Source organism: Mirounga angustirostris, unplaced genomic scaffold, assembly GCF_029215605.1.
Source record: "Mirounga angustirostris isolate CCGP_5_RB_7025 unplaced genomic scaffold, mMirAng1.0.hap1 SCAF_15, whole genome shotgun sequence".
Classification (NCBI taxonomy): domain Eukaryota; kingdom Metazoa; phylum Chordata; class Mammalia; order Carnivora; family Phocidae; genus Mirounga; species Mirounga angustirostris.
The window spans coordinates 72,793,701-72,808,895 of NW_026991723.1; the positions used below are offsets into that span (position 1 = coordinate 72,793,701).

General features: G+C 43.2%; 1 protein-coding gene across 1 annotated transcript in view; it reads right to left on the reverse strand.

The window, feature by feature from the left end:
* Nucleotides 1-6,661: 6,661 nt before the first annotated feature.
* Nucleotides 6,662-15,195, reverse strand: part of SUSD1 (sushi domain containing 1) — a 124,741-nt gene continuing 116,207 nt past the window's right edge. Inside the window, exons 16-17 of the mRNA XM_045882928.2 lie at nucleotides 9,985-10,078; nucleotides 6,662-9,615 (exon numbers count right to left, since the gene is read on the reverse strand). Coding sequence (XP_045738884.1) covers nucleotide 9,615; nucleotides 9,985-10,078 — 95 coding nt within the window. The 3' untranslated portion in view covers nucleotides 6,662-9,614. The remainder of the gene's footprint in view (nucleotides 9,616-9,984; nucleotides 10,079-15,195) is intronic.

Below are 15,195 nucleotides of genomic sequence, written 5' to 3' on the forward strand. Positions count from 1 at the left end.
TAAAGTCAAAATAGCCCCATCAGAAGGACCCAGGAAATACTGTGGTGAAGTTTAAAGTTCATAATTGATTTTTTTTTCTTTAGCAACATGTGGTAGGCAGAATTCTAAGATGGCCCGCAATCCCTGCCCCCTAGTGTTCACAGCCTATATAATCTTCCCCTCCTCTACCCCTACCCTTACACCCCTCCCCCTCCCCACCTCATCCTCCCGGTGGGACTTCCTTCTAAACTATAGAATACAGCAAAGGTTAAAGGATTTTGCAGATGTAATTAAAGTTCCCAATTAGTTGACTTTTAGATAGTTAAAAGGGAGAGAGATTGTCCTGGGTGGGCCTGACTTAGATGAAAGCCCTTTAAAAGAGGGACTATGTCCTCCCTGCATAGATTCTCCTTGCTGGCTTGATGAGTTAGGCAGCTGTGTTCAGGAAGCCCACAAGGTAGACGACTGCAGTTGGCCTGTAGTAACTGTAGGTGGCATCTAGGACCTGAGCCACCAGCCACCAGCCAGCAAAATGTTGGGATTTTGCCCTACCATACAACCACAAGTAAATGAACACTGCCAACAATCTAAATGCATGGAAGAGAAATTTTCCTCAGTCGAACCTTCAGATGAAAATGCACCCTAGCCAATGCCTTGACTGCAGACTTGTGATACCCTGAGCAGAGAATCCAACTAAACTACACCCAGATCCTGACCCACAGAAACTGAGGCAGAATAAATGTTTTAAGCCACTATCTTTGTGGTCATTTCTTGCACAGCAAACAGAAAACTAATAATACATGGCGACAGGCATATATAGTCTTTGCTATACTTCTCTTACAAAGAGTTCACGTTCTAGTTTCTGGTTGTCCCCCAAAATCACATGGCCAAAGATTCACAGAAAACTTTTAAGAAAAATCACTCAATCACTACTGTGCAACAAAGAAAAATACACTCAATAATAATAAGACATGTGAAATTTTCAGAAGGCCAAATATATATAAAATTGAAGTGAACAGCTAGCAACAGAATTAGGGAGGAAAATATTTTTGTTTAAAATAATACTTTGGTGGGGCACCGGGGTGGCTCAGTGGTTAAGCCCAACTCCTGATTTTCATCCCAGTCATGATCTCAGGGTCGTGAGCTCGAACCCTGCTTCGGGCTCCATGCTCAGCAGGGAGTCTGCTTGAGGATTCTCTCTCTCCCTCTCTCTTTGCTCATCCCCCCCCCACTTTCTAAAATAAATAAATCTTAAAAATAAATAAAATAGGGGCGCCTGGGTGGCTCAGTCATTAAGCGTCTGCCTTCAGCTCAGGTCATGATCCCAGGGTCCTGGGATTGAGCCCCACATCAGGCTCCCTGCTCTGCCGGAAGCCTCCTTCTCCCTCTCCCACTCCCCCTGCTTGTGTTCCCTCCATCGCTGTCAAATAAATTAAAATAAATAAATACATACATACATACATACATACCTACATACTTTGGTAACAACAACAAAAAAACTTTGGTAAACTATTTGGGTAAAGGTGGATGCTTACAGCATAGATTAGCAAAAAAAAAAAAAAAAAAGGACATAGCTAAATTGTTCTATATTTCAGGAATTTAGAAAGTTTGATAAAGAACAAAGATGGAAAGGGAAGAGAACTTTGAAGAACAGGGATAACTAATCTCCATTTGTAATTTGCATATATAAAATAGAATACTCTCCGTGGTGGGCAGAATAAGGGCCTTCAAAGATGTCCATGTACCAGAAGCTGTGACTATGTTCTCTCCCACAGCAAAAGAAACATTATAGATGTGATTAAGAAACCTGAGGTAGGCACTGATATGAGGAATTCTTAATCGCAGGAAACAAACTGAGGGTTGCTGGAGTGGGGGGTGGGGTGGGAGGGATGGGGTGACGGGGTGATAGACACTGGGGAGGGTATGTGCTCTGGTAAGCGCTGTGAATTGTGCAAGACTGTTGAATCTCAGATCTGTACCTCTGAAACAAATAATGCAATATATGTTAAGAAAAAAAAAAAGAAGAAGAAGGTAGCAGGAGGGGAAGAATGAAGTGGGGGAAATCGGAGGGGTAGATGAACCATGAGAGACGATGGACTCTGAAAAACAAACGGAGGGTTCTAGAGGGGAGGGGGGTGGGAGGATGGGGTAGCCTGGTGATGGGTATTGAGGAGGGCACGTTCTGCATGGAGCACTGGGTGTTATGCACAAACAATGAATCATGGAACACTACATCTAAAACTAATGATGCAATGTATGGGGATAATATAAGAATAAAAAAATTTAAATTAAAAAAAAAAAAAAGAAAGAAACCTGAGGTAGGGAGATTATCCTGGAATTTCCAGGCAGGCCCAAGGTAATCACAAGGATCCTTATAAGTGAAAGAGGGGGTGGGGAGCCAGTCAAGAGTCAGAGAGTGATGTGAAGAGGCAACACGGTCGGCTTTGAAGATGAAAGAAAGGCCACAGCTACAGAATGTGGGCAGCCTCTAGGAGCTGGAAAAGGCAAAGAAATGTATTCTCCCAGGAGCTTGCAGAAGCATCACAGTTCTGCCCCTATGTTGACGTCAGCCCAGAGAGACTCATGACAGACTTGTGACTTCCAGAATGGTAAGTTAATAAATGTGTGTGTGGTTGTAAGCCACCAAGTTTGGGGCAGTTGGTTACAGCATCAACTGGAAAGTGATACACTCTCTCTTCATGTTCTCCAAACGCCCAAAGTCCTTAGTAAGACTTCGAGTGGAAATCATGGAAAGGAGCCAGGTTCTACAGGCGGGTCAGTGGGGGTGGAACAGGGACCCCACACAAGTGAGATGACCCGTCCACTGAAGCAGTTCAGAGGAAGCAGAGACTCCACCCTAGAGTTGATCCTAGGGATATAACACAGGCACCTCTACTCCCTCACAGAATTTGCAAAAATTGTAAAAGACAGCACTGGATACTCTACCAATTTTGGAATAAGGAGTTAAACCAATCCTACCCAAATCTTCAGTGTCCCAGATTAGGTTGAGAAGGAAGCCACGCTGTCCCTGTCAGGTTTTGCTTTGACACATGTGTAACTGAATATGAAAGGGCATACTTTTTCTTAAGAAACTTTATTTTTATGTTTTTGAATATATTCATGTTTCAAACCAAAACAAAATGAGAAGATAAACACTCAAAAGACTCCCGTTCACCCTGTCCATCCCACCCCATTCTCCCTTGCTCTATTTGTAACCATTTGCATTAATTCATTATTATTCCAGTGTTTATGCAAGATTGAATACATATTTTCATTCTCCTATCTTACACATTAGAATACCATATACACAAACAATACATCTTAGAAATCTCTCCATATCAGTGCACAGAGTTCTTCCTCATTCCCTTTTCACGACTGCATGATATTCCACCGTGTTATGAGGAAGTATCATAGTTCATTTAACTGGTTTCCTCCTGAGAGGCATGGGGTTGTTTCTCAGCTTTTGCGACGATAAATGATGTCACAGTGAATAACTGTTCCTGTGTCATTCTGAATGTGTGCAGGTGAGCCCACAGGAAGTGGGACTGACAGGGTTGTGGGACAAAGGCAAAGCAACTATTGCCAGGTTCTCTTCCTTTCCATAGAGGTCGTACCATTCTGTACCCTCACTAACAGTGTTTGAGTGCCTCAAAAGAGAGTGGGTTGTTAAAACTTTTGGATTTCCCTCAGATTGATAGGTGAGAAACAATATCTTACTAATTGGCATTCTTCTTAAAGGTGAGGTTGAGCATCTTTTTTTTTTTAATGTTTAAGGGCCATTTGCATTTCCTTTTCTGTGAGCTATATTTTCATATCCTCTGACCCCAAACTGTTCTTTTTGTTTTGACCAAAGTTCCAAAACCCTGAAAATAATAGGTTGCAAGTACTTCCATATTCTAAAAGGAGGTTTTTCCCATAGTCTTGAGACCCTTAGCCCAATATCCAGGGTATAAAGTGATTTAAATGGAAAAGGTCAAAAGAAAGAAGTTCTTTGGAGAAAGCCATTGGTGTGCTGAGCATTTTCTATCCCCCCACCCCACCACAATGGCGGTGGGGGTGGGGGACCTTCCTCAGGGCAAGCCTGGAAAGAGAAACTTCAAGGGAGCCCCACACTCAGAGATTCTGACTTGTGTACCCTAAAGCTTTGGAAGACACACTGGCCTGGTAACTGATTCCAAGGATAACAAACTCAAGGGTCAAGAAGCTGAGGCTGTCAGGCCAGACAGCAGGACAAAAAAGTAAGAACCACACTGGGAGTGAGCTACACTTTCACTAATGGGAGGACAAAAAGTCAAATGAGTAAGAAAACTAGTCTGTGGCTGGAGCTAGCTGTGAGAGCAGGCAGTCCTCCATTTGGCATGGCAAGGATCTGTGAGTTTCCACAAGTCCAGTAGATACTTTGGAAAGTAATTAGGACTTCCAGGGCAGGAAAGCTACAGTAATGGCAGCAGAGAGCATTTTCAGGGGCAGGAGCTGAGGTAGTGACTCAAGAGTCCAGGATAACAAAATATAAAATACCTAGACATACATAAAAATAAGCATAAACTACCTTGTAAGTTGAAAAAGTAGAATACTCTAGAGAGGGACACACACACAAAAATTAAATGGAGATATGTACCATGTTGTGGGATGGGAGCACTCATTATTTAACACATCTCTCCCCCTCCCCCCAAAAATGTTAAGATTTCAGGGGGGAAACTGACCAAATAATTCTTTAGTTTATGCATAATAAATATGTATCCCTGAATAAATACATAATAAAAGCTGAGGATAATCTGAGCATTAACAGAAAGAGTGGTAACTTAGTTTTACTTGGTATGAAAAACCCTATTTTGGGGGCGCATGGGTGGCTCAGTCGTTAAGCGTCTGCCTTCGGCTCAGGTCATGATCCCAGAGTCCTGGGATCGAGCCCCGCATTGGGCTCCCTGCTCCGCGGGAAGCCTGCTTCTCCCTCTCCCACTCCCACTACTTGTGTTCCCTCTCTCGCTGTGTCTCTCTCTGTCAAATAAATAAATAAAATCTTTAAAAAAAAAAAAAAAGAAAAACCCTATTTTAAAGTTATAGCAGGTGGTATTGGCACAGAAATAGATCAGTAGAACAAAGGGGAACGTTCAGAAATAGACTTTGGTATATGATTCAGTATATAATTCAAATCACTGGGGGAAAAAAGTCAATGAATATTAATAGGACAACTGGCTAAACCATTTAGCAACTGAATAAAAAAAAGATCCACCCCCCGAACCTCACTCCTTATACTAAAATAAATTTCAGATGGATTATAGACTTATGTGTTTTTTTTTTAAACTGCTGATTTAGATTTATTACCTTGAGACTGGAAGGTCCCTCCAAGCATGGCACCAAAGGCAAAATAGATTAGGAAAAGACTGATAAATTTGACTATCCAAATGTAGAGTTTTTGTGTGGCAATTTTTGACACAAACAAGGTCAAAAGGGAGATGATAAATTAGAAAATTTGTTTACAAAATATATGACAGCTAGGAAAAAAAAAATTACTATGATACAAAGAGCTTTTCACATCAATAAAAGACAAGCCAAGTACTTGAGAAAAAAATTCACCAAGACAGAATTACAAATGACCAATCCACATGCAAAAATAGAGATATGCAAGTAAAACACTGAGTCATCATTTTTCACCCATCAGATTAATCAAGATGAAACGCATCAACAGTGCCCAGTGGTGTTTGAGGCTTTCTGCTGGTGAAAATGTCAACTGGTATAAACTTCCTATTGAGATTCCTCTGACAATATGTAGTAAACACAAAATGTATATCGTTTTCAATTTCATCCCTAGGAATTTAGCCTAAATGATAATTACATACATACGAATTGTATAAGGATAGCAAACATCTGGAAACATTCTAAATGCACCACGCACAGAAGAGTATTGGTTAAAGAAACTACAGCACAAACTTTTAACGTAGTCCCTATTGACATAATAAATAAATAAATAAATGTGCCCAAGAAGGAAAGAAGCAATAGTTTACAAAACATGTGTCGTTGAACCCCCTTCTGGTAACCCTGGGTTGTGCCCAAAAAGTATGGATATGGGTACACGTGCATACATACACATCACCAAATGATTCATTCATTCTCTTTTTCTCTCTCAAACAATGAGCACACTGCTTTTTTTAACTGGTTTGCTTCAATGTATCACCCGCCCACAAACTTGGGCGCAGAAAAAGCCACACCCTCTTTCCTCTCCCAAATCGTGCACTTCCGTTCAGTGACAATGGTGTAGCAGGCAAAAGGTCCCCTAACACACTATTTGATTGACTACCACTACTGACTCTGGTTTTCCCTCAGATGAATAGAATAGAAAAATAGAAGGCTTAGAAAATCCAAATGTGAGGTTAGCAATAAAAAGGGAGCACTGAGAATTCTTTTTTACTTCCTTTAAAATCAATTTAAATATTAACTTGATTCCAAGCTAATGTGGAATTGCAAGATAATCACTTCTGCTCTGGTCTTGGTTAAGTTCCCAGCTACAATTTCAGGTCTTGAGTCAGAGATGGGCTATTACCTATTTCCCCTTATTAACTTCCATCTGTTTGGTAGTTTGTGTTCTCCTCTAGAAGTGAGGGGGGAGGGGGGGAGATACCATATAGTGAAAAGATAGATATAAAAAGGCCTGTGTTGCAGTACTTAAGGACAATGGTTAAAATGTGTGTGTGTGTGTGTGTGTGTGTAGGAAATGCAAAGACCTGATTCTCCCCAAAACCAAAAGGACTGTTCAAAGGTTAGCTCAAGGCCTGTCCAATTCCAGGAATGAGGACTAGACTTGCAGTCAGAAGATTTAACCCCACAATTCAGGTCATATACCTGTCTGAACCCATTTCTCCGTTCTAATGTGGGGAAAACGGTAACCCCTGACCTTCCCACCATCCACAACTGTCGTGAGGAGGGGATGGAAGAATGTGTGTAAACAAAAACTCCAATGAGATAAAGCAAAACTACAGGCATGCACACACACAAATCAGCTAGGGAATAATCAGCCCCCTAGCTGGGCAACCCCCAATTTGACTCCTCATCTAGAAGGGAGCACACAGCCAGGTCTCAGAGCTCAACTCGACACACTGTCCCCAAGACAGTTAATAAGGGAAAGATCCTTTCTCCACCCCCAGCTTGGGCCTAGCTTTATGTAGTGGCACGCAAACCCAACTCCGAGCGCTGTCCTACCGGTCCTTCGACAAACAGACCCTGCATTCTCCCAGGAAGACCCACTATCACTCTCCTGAGATCCCCTCCCCACCTTAACCATGAATCGGCTTGGGAAAAAAAGAACAGTCTTGTGGCAAAGCTACCACGCGAATTTAGAGAACTTCTGGCTGCCCTCAAGTTTATGAGAAAACAATTAGAACTGCAGAAAGATGGCACATCCTCTTGCCAATGCTCAGCCCCTGCTCTCGTTAAGTAATACTACTGAGCAACTCTGGGCTGTCATTTAGAACATTCATAGGCAGTGAAAAAGTCCATGTTTTTGTTATTTTAGTATTCTTTCATACTTCCGCACTATACCCACAAGTACATTTTACGTAATATTTTACTCAATATTTAGTGAGTTATTTTAACTAGAAGCTTTTAATACTAAGCAAGTGGGATTTCTTCCTTTCAATGACAATTTTGCTAAGCTCCCCTGTGGAGCACAGGAACTTCTTTGGCAGCTAATTCTAAAGCTGGAAGTTAAGGAGGCTGCAGAAACATATGGTGTTTACAGAACCAGTAAAATAATAATAATAATAATGGGAGTTCAGATTCTCTTTTGGGTAGAGGAGGCTTTCAGGAAAATCCTTACTCATCAGAGACCCTACCCTACACTAACCACGATAATGTGTAATGCTTCCAAATTTCATTCAAAGGCTGCGAAAATACTATGAGCTTGAATAGTTGCATATAAAAATGAAAAGTAGAATGCTATGTGTATTAGTCTTTTGAGAGCACCTAAGATGAGAGCACGAAAGTTTCTAAATGCTGATCCTAGGTTATAGGCCAAGGTGGTGCCTCAGAGGACAAAGGACAATTATTCCAAATACTGCTGAATGCTGATGGGGCCTGGGGCTAACAGCTGTTCCTGAACACCCAAGGGTCAGGATATCACTTCCCTCTCTCTGACTCTCCCCAGTTGAGGGGATATACTTGGAGCCAGGTCTCCCAGGGCAGGGCCGCTTCACAGACAGTTTCCACCTGTTTCTGTTGTTCCTCTCGTTTCCTCCTCTGCCCACCAGCCCAGACCACTCAGATCTGACCCTCAACGAATGCCCAGTGAGCTAGCAGAGAGAGAACTCTGCCCCCACCCCGTCAGGAACATTGTCCCTCTTCTGCAGGACTGCAACCCTGCACAATTCCAGGGCCGTGTTCATACACACTGCCCCCGAAGGTCATATACTACAACTGTCCCCTGCTTGCCTCCCCCAAGCTTTTTATTCTCCAGGCCTCGAAAAAGAGGGAGAAGAGGGAGAATACCATTGTTGCCTAGGAGAGCCACATGCCTCTGCTCCATTCGTTTCTTACTGAGCCTTGGAGTCACACCATCAGTTAGGAAGGAAAGTTAAAGAACACTGATTCAGGTTTTAAAAGTCCAATCTAATACGCCCATCTGTAAATTCAGCAAGTTGAGAGCGGGCCCAGGACCGCTTACATCTAATGTGTCATGGTTCATGATAAAGTAACAGCCATTGTCACTGAGGCTGTAGGTAAAGGGGAAGATCACATCACTCACATTCTTCCCCCTTCCCTGTAAACACATGGACGCTGGCCATGGGCTTGACAGTGTTTCAGCCCATTGTTACTACATGAGCACCCAATCTAAAGGAAGACAAGGGCATTTTTAAGAGAGAGTAATGAAAAAAGTTAGCCAAGACTGCTATAAACTTTGGTGTGGAAGAGAAGAACTGTCTAAATTAACAGAATATTTTTATTTGAATGAAAACTTATGGCTTTTGAATACCTGTAAGACCCATGGATCTGTATCAAAGCAACGCTGCCTAACAGACATTGCAGGAAACTTACTGGAGTGGCCAGGTTAGTATACTTTCTATTAGTATGTCAATTAATTGTAGGAAAGGGGTTGCTTCTAAAATGTTTGACAAGTTGCCTCTGTCAATGATCTCTATCCTTTTCGATGGCCTCCTTCATAAAGGCAAATTCTAGCCCAAACTTAAGTCCATCTCATTGCTCATTGTAAAAGGATGATTCCAAATGAATCCAGAGATGCTATAAAGGAAGGTGCAGAGACTCTCTTGCATTCAATTTCCAGAAGAGCTGACTCTCAGGAATCACTCAGAGGAAGACAAAGGTCCAACCCACATGATCTGTAGCCTGTGGTCAATATTACACTATATATCAAGGGTCTCAAGTACACGGACACAGAACTGGTTGTGTAGTAGGCAGAGAAGACGTCAGCAATTCCTGAGTTTCCTCCTCTTGGGGGGTTCCACAGAGGTATTCACCGTCTTGAATCCAGAAATGGGGCCAAGCTGGGGATGGAAAAAGTTGCAGACCCAGACACACCTGGATGGAAGCCACACGGGGCCTCTGTGTAGGCAGGCACCTGAGAGGCTGTCATTACACCTGCCCCCAGCAGCACTGCATCCCCCACACGTAGCGCCCATCTGCAATCTAGACATGGAGGAGGAAAAGAGTCCATTGACACACTTTGGTTTTCCCTTGGTGCATCTGTATGTACTGCTCACGTACCCTCATGGGAAGCAGCGTGGGAGATCATCCACCACTCTGTGAGTAGCCAGGGCAGCCATCACTGACCCTGCTCCTTCTCTGCACCAGAAGGGCACCCCCCGCCCCGTCCCGAGGTGTAGAGCTACTCATGCCTCTCACCTGCTGAGTGCTGAGCCCACTCAGGTGGGCACTCAGGTGGATGACCTCTACCCACAGCCCCTTTGACCCTCCTCAGTCCCAGCTGTTCTTCATGACTCTAACCCCATCCTTCCGCCATTCCACTCATTTCTCAAAAATGACAGTCTCACATACCACACGGCTGAGAAGGAGAGGAATGCGAGAACAATCACAACGGCCATGGAGCCCAGCCCGACGCCCACCATCTGCTGCAGCACGAATGACGAATCTGCGGGACAAAACCACACACTGAGCCCACAGCACGCAATCATGGCCCTCCTGGGAGGCACACGTGCACCTGTGCTCACTCCAGTCTAACCCAGAGCTTGGCCCCATTTAACAAACCATCCCAAGAATGCCCAGAGTGCCTCTGTGTCCCCTGAGTTGGCCCTGAGGGTGTAGGACCTAAAGAAAACACAGTCCCGGGGTATTTCTGAAAGGAAATGGAAACACAGGCCACATTCAAGTTACAAGGGATAAAAAAGTTCATCTTGCTGTGCATACAAATACAGCGAATTGTGTTGCTTGTATTGGTCCTCTCTCAGTCAACTGCACTGAAAGTTTTTATGGGCAGTTTTCCTTTGCATTGAGGAAGAAGTCATCCTGGACTTTTGCTCCAAAAGTGATAGGTAGCTCCAATGGTCAAATATAGCAAATGAATCCTCTCTGATGGATGGAGTCATCTGTCGTTCTCCCGACACACCAACAAGGATAGTACCTCCTTGCTCTGCTCAGCAGGTTGCCATGAGGGTAAAGTAAGAAAATTAACGTAGGGCGCCTAGGTGGCTCAGTCGGTTAAGTGTCTGCCTTCGGCTCAGGTCATGATCCTGGGATCGAGCCCCGCATCAGTCTCCCCGCTCAGTGGGGAGTCTGCTTCTCCCTCTGCCTCTGCCCCTCCCCTAACTTGTGCACACGCGCACTCTCTCTCTCTTTCAAATAAATAAAATATTTTTTTAAAAAAAGAAAATTAATGTAAAAGCTCTCTGAAAGACATACATATGCTCTATTTGGGGGTGTATCATATGTTGACTGCAGGGAGATCTTTTGCTATAGACTGAAAAACACCCGCACTTGAGTTGCACATTTGGGCCAGCTGACTGAATCAGAGCATCATGTTCTACACCAAAGGTCTCATTTTAATTTGCAAACAACTTATTTAGCACTTATGATATACCAAACACTGTTCTAATGACTTCTCCTAACTACCTAGTACTCACACAGGTATTACAATAATAGTGCCTGGCTTAATAACACACTGAGTACTATTATTATTCCCATTTTACTGATGAGGGACCGAGGCATGGAGCTGTTCAGCAACTTGTCCATGATCACACAGCTAATAAACAACAGAGTCAGGATCCAAACCCGAGCTGTCTGGCTTCAACATCTTTGCTTTTAACCACAACACCATGCTTTCCCAGTGCAGATCTGAATCCAGTTCTGTCTACAGCAGAGCAGGTCACACTCCCCCTCAGGAGTTAGGGGTGCAGGCCCTGCCCTTTCCTGCAGAGGCTGATGATGATGGGATAGTTCCTCTTTAAAAGAACAAAGGTCTGCATGCAATGGTGCCACCAGACATTGAAAAGATCTTGGGGGCTGACGTTGCATATATAGAATTAAAAAAGGAAAACACTGCCCAGCCATGGAAGAGGTGTAAGGAAGTGCAACTAAGTCCAAATTTTGCCAGATAATTTGTCATGGTTGTCACTGTTGGAATATGAAATTATTTCACTTTCCGGTACCCTCCTTTTACTGATGCCCTGGGCATATGCTTAGTCTGCCCCGTGGGGCATCCAGTACTGCCTAGGAAGAGCTGAAAACAGCAAAAGCAAAGATCTGCTAAGTAAGGAGGAGGGGCTTGAGAGGAAAAATAGTAGCCCCCGGACGTGAGACCCTCGAAACATAGATGACTCGCTTCCCTGGCAGCAAATGAAGCTCATCCGAGAAGAGTTCCTGCTCCTTAACTCTCTCATCACCAAATCTGTGCTATCCAACACCGTAGCCACTGGCCTCAATGTGGCTGTTTACACCTAAATTAGTTAGTTTAGGTTTAAACTAAATTAAATTAAAAATTCAGTTTCTTGATCATATCATCTCAAGTGCTCAATTTCAAGTACACACTTCAAGTGCCCCGTAGCCTCATGTGGCTGGTTGCTACCATTTTGGACAGCACCGCTTTAAAACCTTTCCACCGTTGCAGAGAGTTGCATTGAAGGGTACCGCTCCATCTCTTCAACCAGCTGAAGAGCAGTTTGGTTCTATTCTCTCACAGGGTAGCTGGCACCAGCAAAAGCAGCCGGGGAATACACTGCTTGCTAAAAAGCTCTGAAAAACCCATTACCTCAGAAAGTGTTGTCAAGAGACTTTCCAGAAAAACATGGCTTATATTGTTTGGCTACCTTTAGGATTCAGAAGAAAAAGGCTTTGATATTTTAAGAAGCCATACTACAGAATAGAAGGAGTAGCTGTGGTTAAACTAGAAATTAGAAGAGAAAAAATTGGGGGAGTGACTTGAATGACTACCTATTAAAACAGTGCAGTATCAGCATAGGGATGAATACACTGGAACAAAATAGTGTAGAAACAAACCCATGTACATCAAATAATTTCCAAGTCAGGTTGTCCAAGTCTGTATTTGAACACCCTAACTATGGACTCTGGACAAGTTATTCAGCCATTCTGTGCCTCAATTGCCCTACCGAGGGATGATCTAGTAACACGGGAATGATAATAATAGTACCCACCTTATAGGGTTATTGTGAGAAATAAATGAGGTAAGTCCTGTCAGAACTGTGCCCTGGACGGGCGCCTGGATGGCTCAGTTGGTTAAGCGACTGCCTTCGGCTCAGGTCATGATCCTGGAGTCCCTGGATCGAGTCCCGCATCGGGCTCCCTGCTTGGCATGGAGTCTGCTTCTCCCTCTGACCCTCCCCGCTCTCATGTGCTGTCTCTCATTCTCTCTCTCTCAAATAAATAAATAAAATCTTTAAAAAAATAAAAAATAAAAATAAAAAGAACTGTGCCCTGGACACAGGAGGCAACTGGCAAATGTCAGCTATGATTCATTATTGTTGTTTGTTACTGTTTCAAATCATTAGGGGAAATGACATATTATTCATAATTCATGTTGAGAAAATTGGCTGACCATTTAGAATAAAGTGATTTTGATCATTAGAGCTTATACTATATATGCCAAAATAAAATCCAGACAGCTTAAAGACTTAAATGGAAACCTAAAAGAGTTAGAACAAAGGGTAAGTGAATCCTTATCTAAAATATCTCAAGCAGGTACAAATTGTCTAAGCGCATTTATTAATGCAGGAACCATAATGCTCACTGCTGGGATCTGCTCTTTCTACCACAGAGCCACCTCCTAAAAGATCTTGCCTGGCCCTTGACCACAAGTTATCATCAACTACACTTTGCAAACTCTGTCTTCCTCGTACAAAGTTCCACGTTCTTTGCTCATCTCTGGTCGACTTAAGTTTGCTCTTAAAGAATCACCTGCAGTTGTTCACCATCTCACTTGCAAACCGTATGAACCTGCTAGAATATGCTTCATCCAGGTCAAAAGGCTTTAATTTATGTGAAGCAGTTAGCTCTTCTCTTGCTTTGAAAATGTCCCCCCACAAACCAACAGGACAGAATCAAAGTTGGAGTTGATGGACCTTTCTCTTGACCATCCACCAGCAGGACATCATTCACCCTAAGCAATGGGCCCACCCAGCTATTCCTTACTCTGGATGTAAATATTGGAAAATCATCTTTTTCTTTTTAATTATTCTGCATAACATGACTTGGGTTTTGGCTTCAGGCATGATTCTTGCTGGTATTGGTCTCTTGGTCTACTTTGTGTATGTACTCCGTGAAAATCTGAGTCTGTCCAACCCATAGTCCTCACAGTGTAGCCACACAAGATTTCTTTAGGGACTTTCCCAGTTAATTCCTCACTGAGAAAATTTACAACTGGCCAATTCAAATTACATTTTTTAGAGCTTTGCCGTCTTCTGGTTACCCTTCCTTTCACGGTTTCATGCTATAAAACCATGCTTATTTTTCTTCTGAATCACTTGTAGAATATTCTTTCGGAAACTCGAGTGAATCATGTGTTATATCACAGTGACTCATTCTTGGAGAGAGTAAATCCATTAGGTTAAACGCTGCCTTTCTCTTCAGGGTGACTCCCAGAGGAGGTACAGTGTTCGTGAGGCGTGACAGGGCTTCTCTGGGCTTATCTTTTAACTCTTCCACTAATGCAAATACCACAGGTGCTGAAGAGCAAGTTAGAAAGACTCCATGCCTACTTTCAAGCTTCCGGACAGCTTCAGAACTTCCTGTGGCTGTCGACATTTTTTCATGAAGCAGGGTCACTTCCTGAAAGCCATAATCCTGTTCTCCAAATGGATGAACAAATAATTTGCACCATGACGTCTAGTTAGTGTGTTCAATTCTTCTGCTATCCTAAGGTCTCCTCACTTGAGTTCCATGCAGAGTGGGCGAGGACAAAGGAGATCAAAGTAAGAGATTAATTTAATTTAGAGATATGTAACACCTGATGAATCAGCAACATTTTTGAATTCATTTTCTAGTGCAGCTTAGCAGCTAGCCCCCACTCATTAGCTCGCAGTTCTGTGGGCCAGGAGTTCAGGCACATTGTGACTGGGTCCTCTGCTCAGAGTCTTCCAAGGCTGAAATCAATGTGTCAAGTGGGCTGCATTTCCCTCTGGAGCCTCTGGGGAAGAATCTGCTTCCAAATTCTTTGCAGTTGTAGGACTGAGGTCCCCATATTCTTACTGGCTGCCAGCCATCGGCCCCTCAGCTCCTACTGGCCACCCACATTCCTGCCATGTGGTTCCCTCCACCTTCAAAGACAGCAGGAGAAACCCTTATTCATGTCGGATCCATCTCACCCTTGAATCTCCAATCTCCTGTTTCTGACCTCTAGATCCAGATTTAAAGGGCTCATGTGAAGGTCAGGTGCATCTGGATAATCTCCCTTCTCGGGACCTTAATTCTTCAAATCCTTTCTCAGCAACACTTAGCATAGCCTTTGAATGAGTAACTGAGTGAAGGTGGGTGTATACCAGTGGCCAGGAATTTGTGAGGCTGTATCATAATTCTCCCAGCCACAATGATGAAGGTTTAAAGTATGCGTGTGTGTTTGTGTATGTGTGTATACATACAAGTGCACAGCATATACAAACACATACGTACACACTAGGCTTCCATCTTCTCTGGTTCACTTAAGTATTGCACTTACTGTGCTTCATTTTTCATCCGACTCTACTGCTGGTTGACCAGTAATCCTCCAACCCAATTCACTAAATTCGGATTAGGTACCAATGT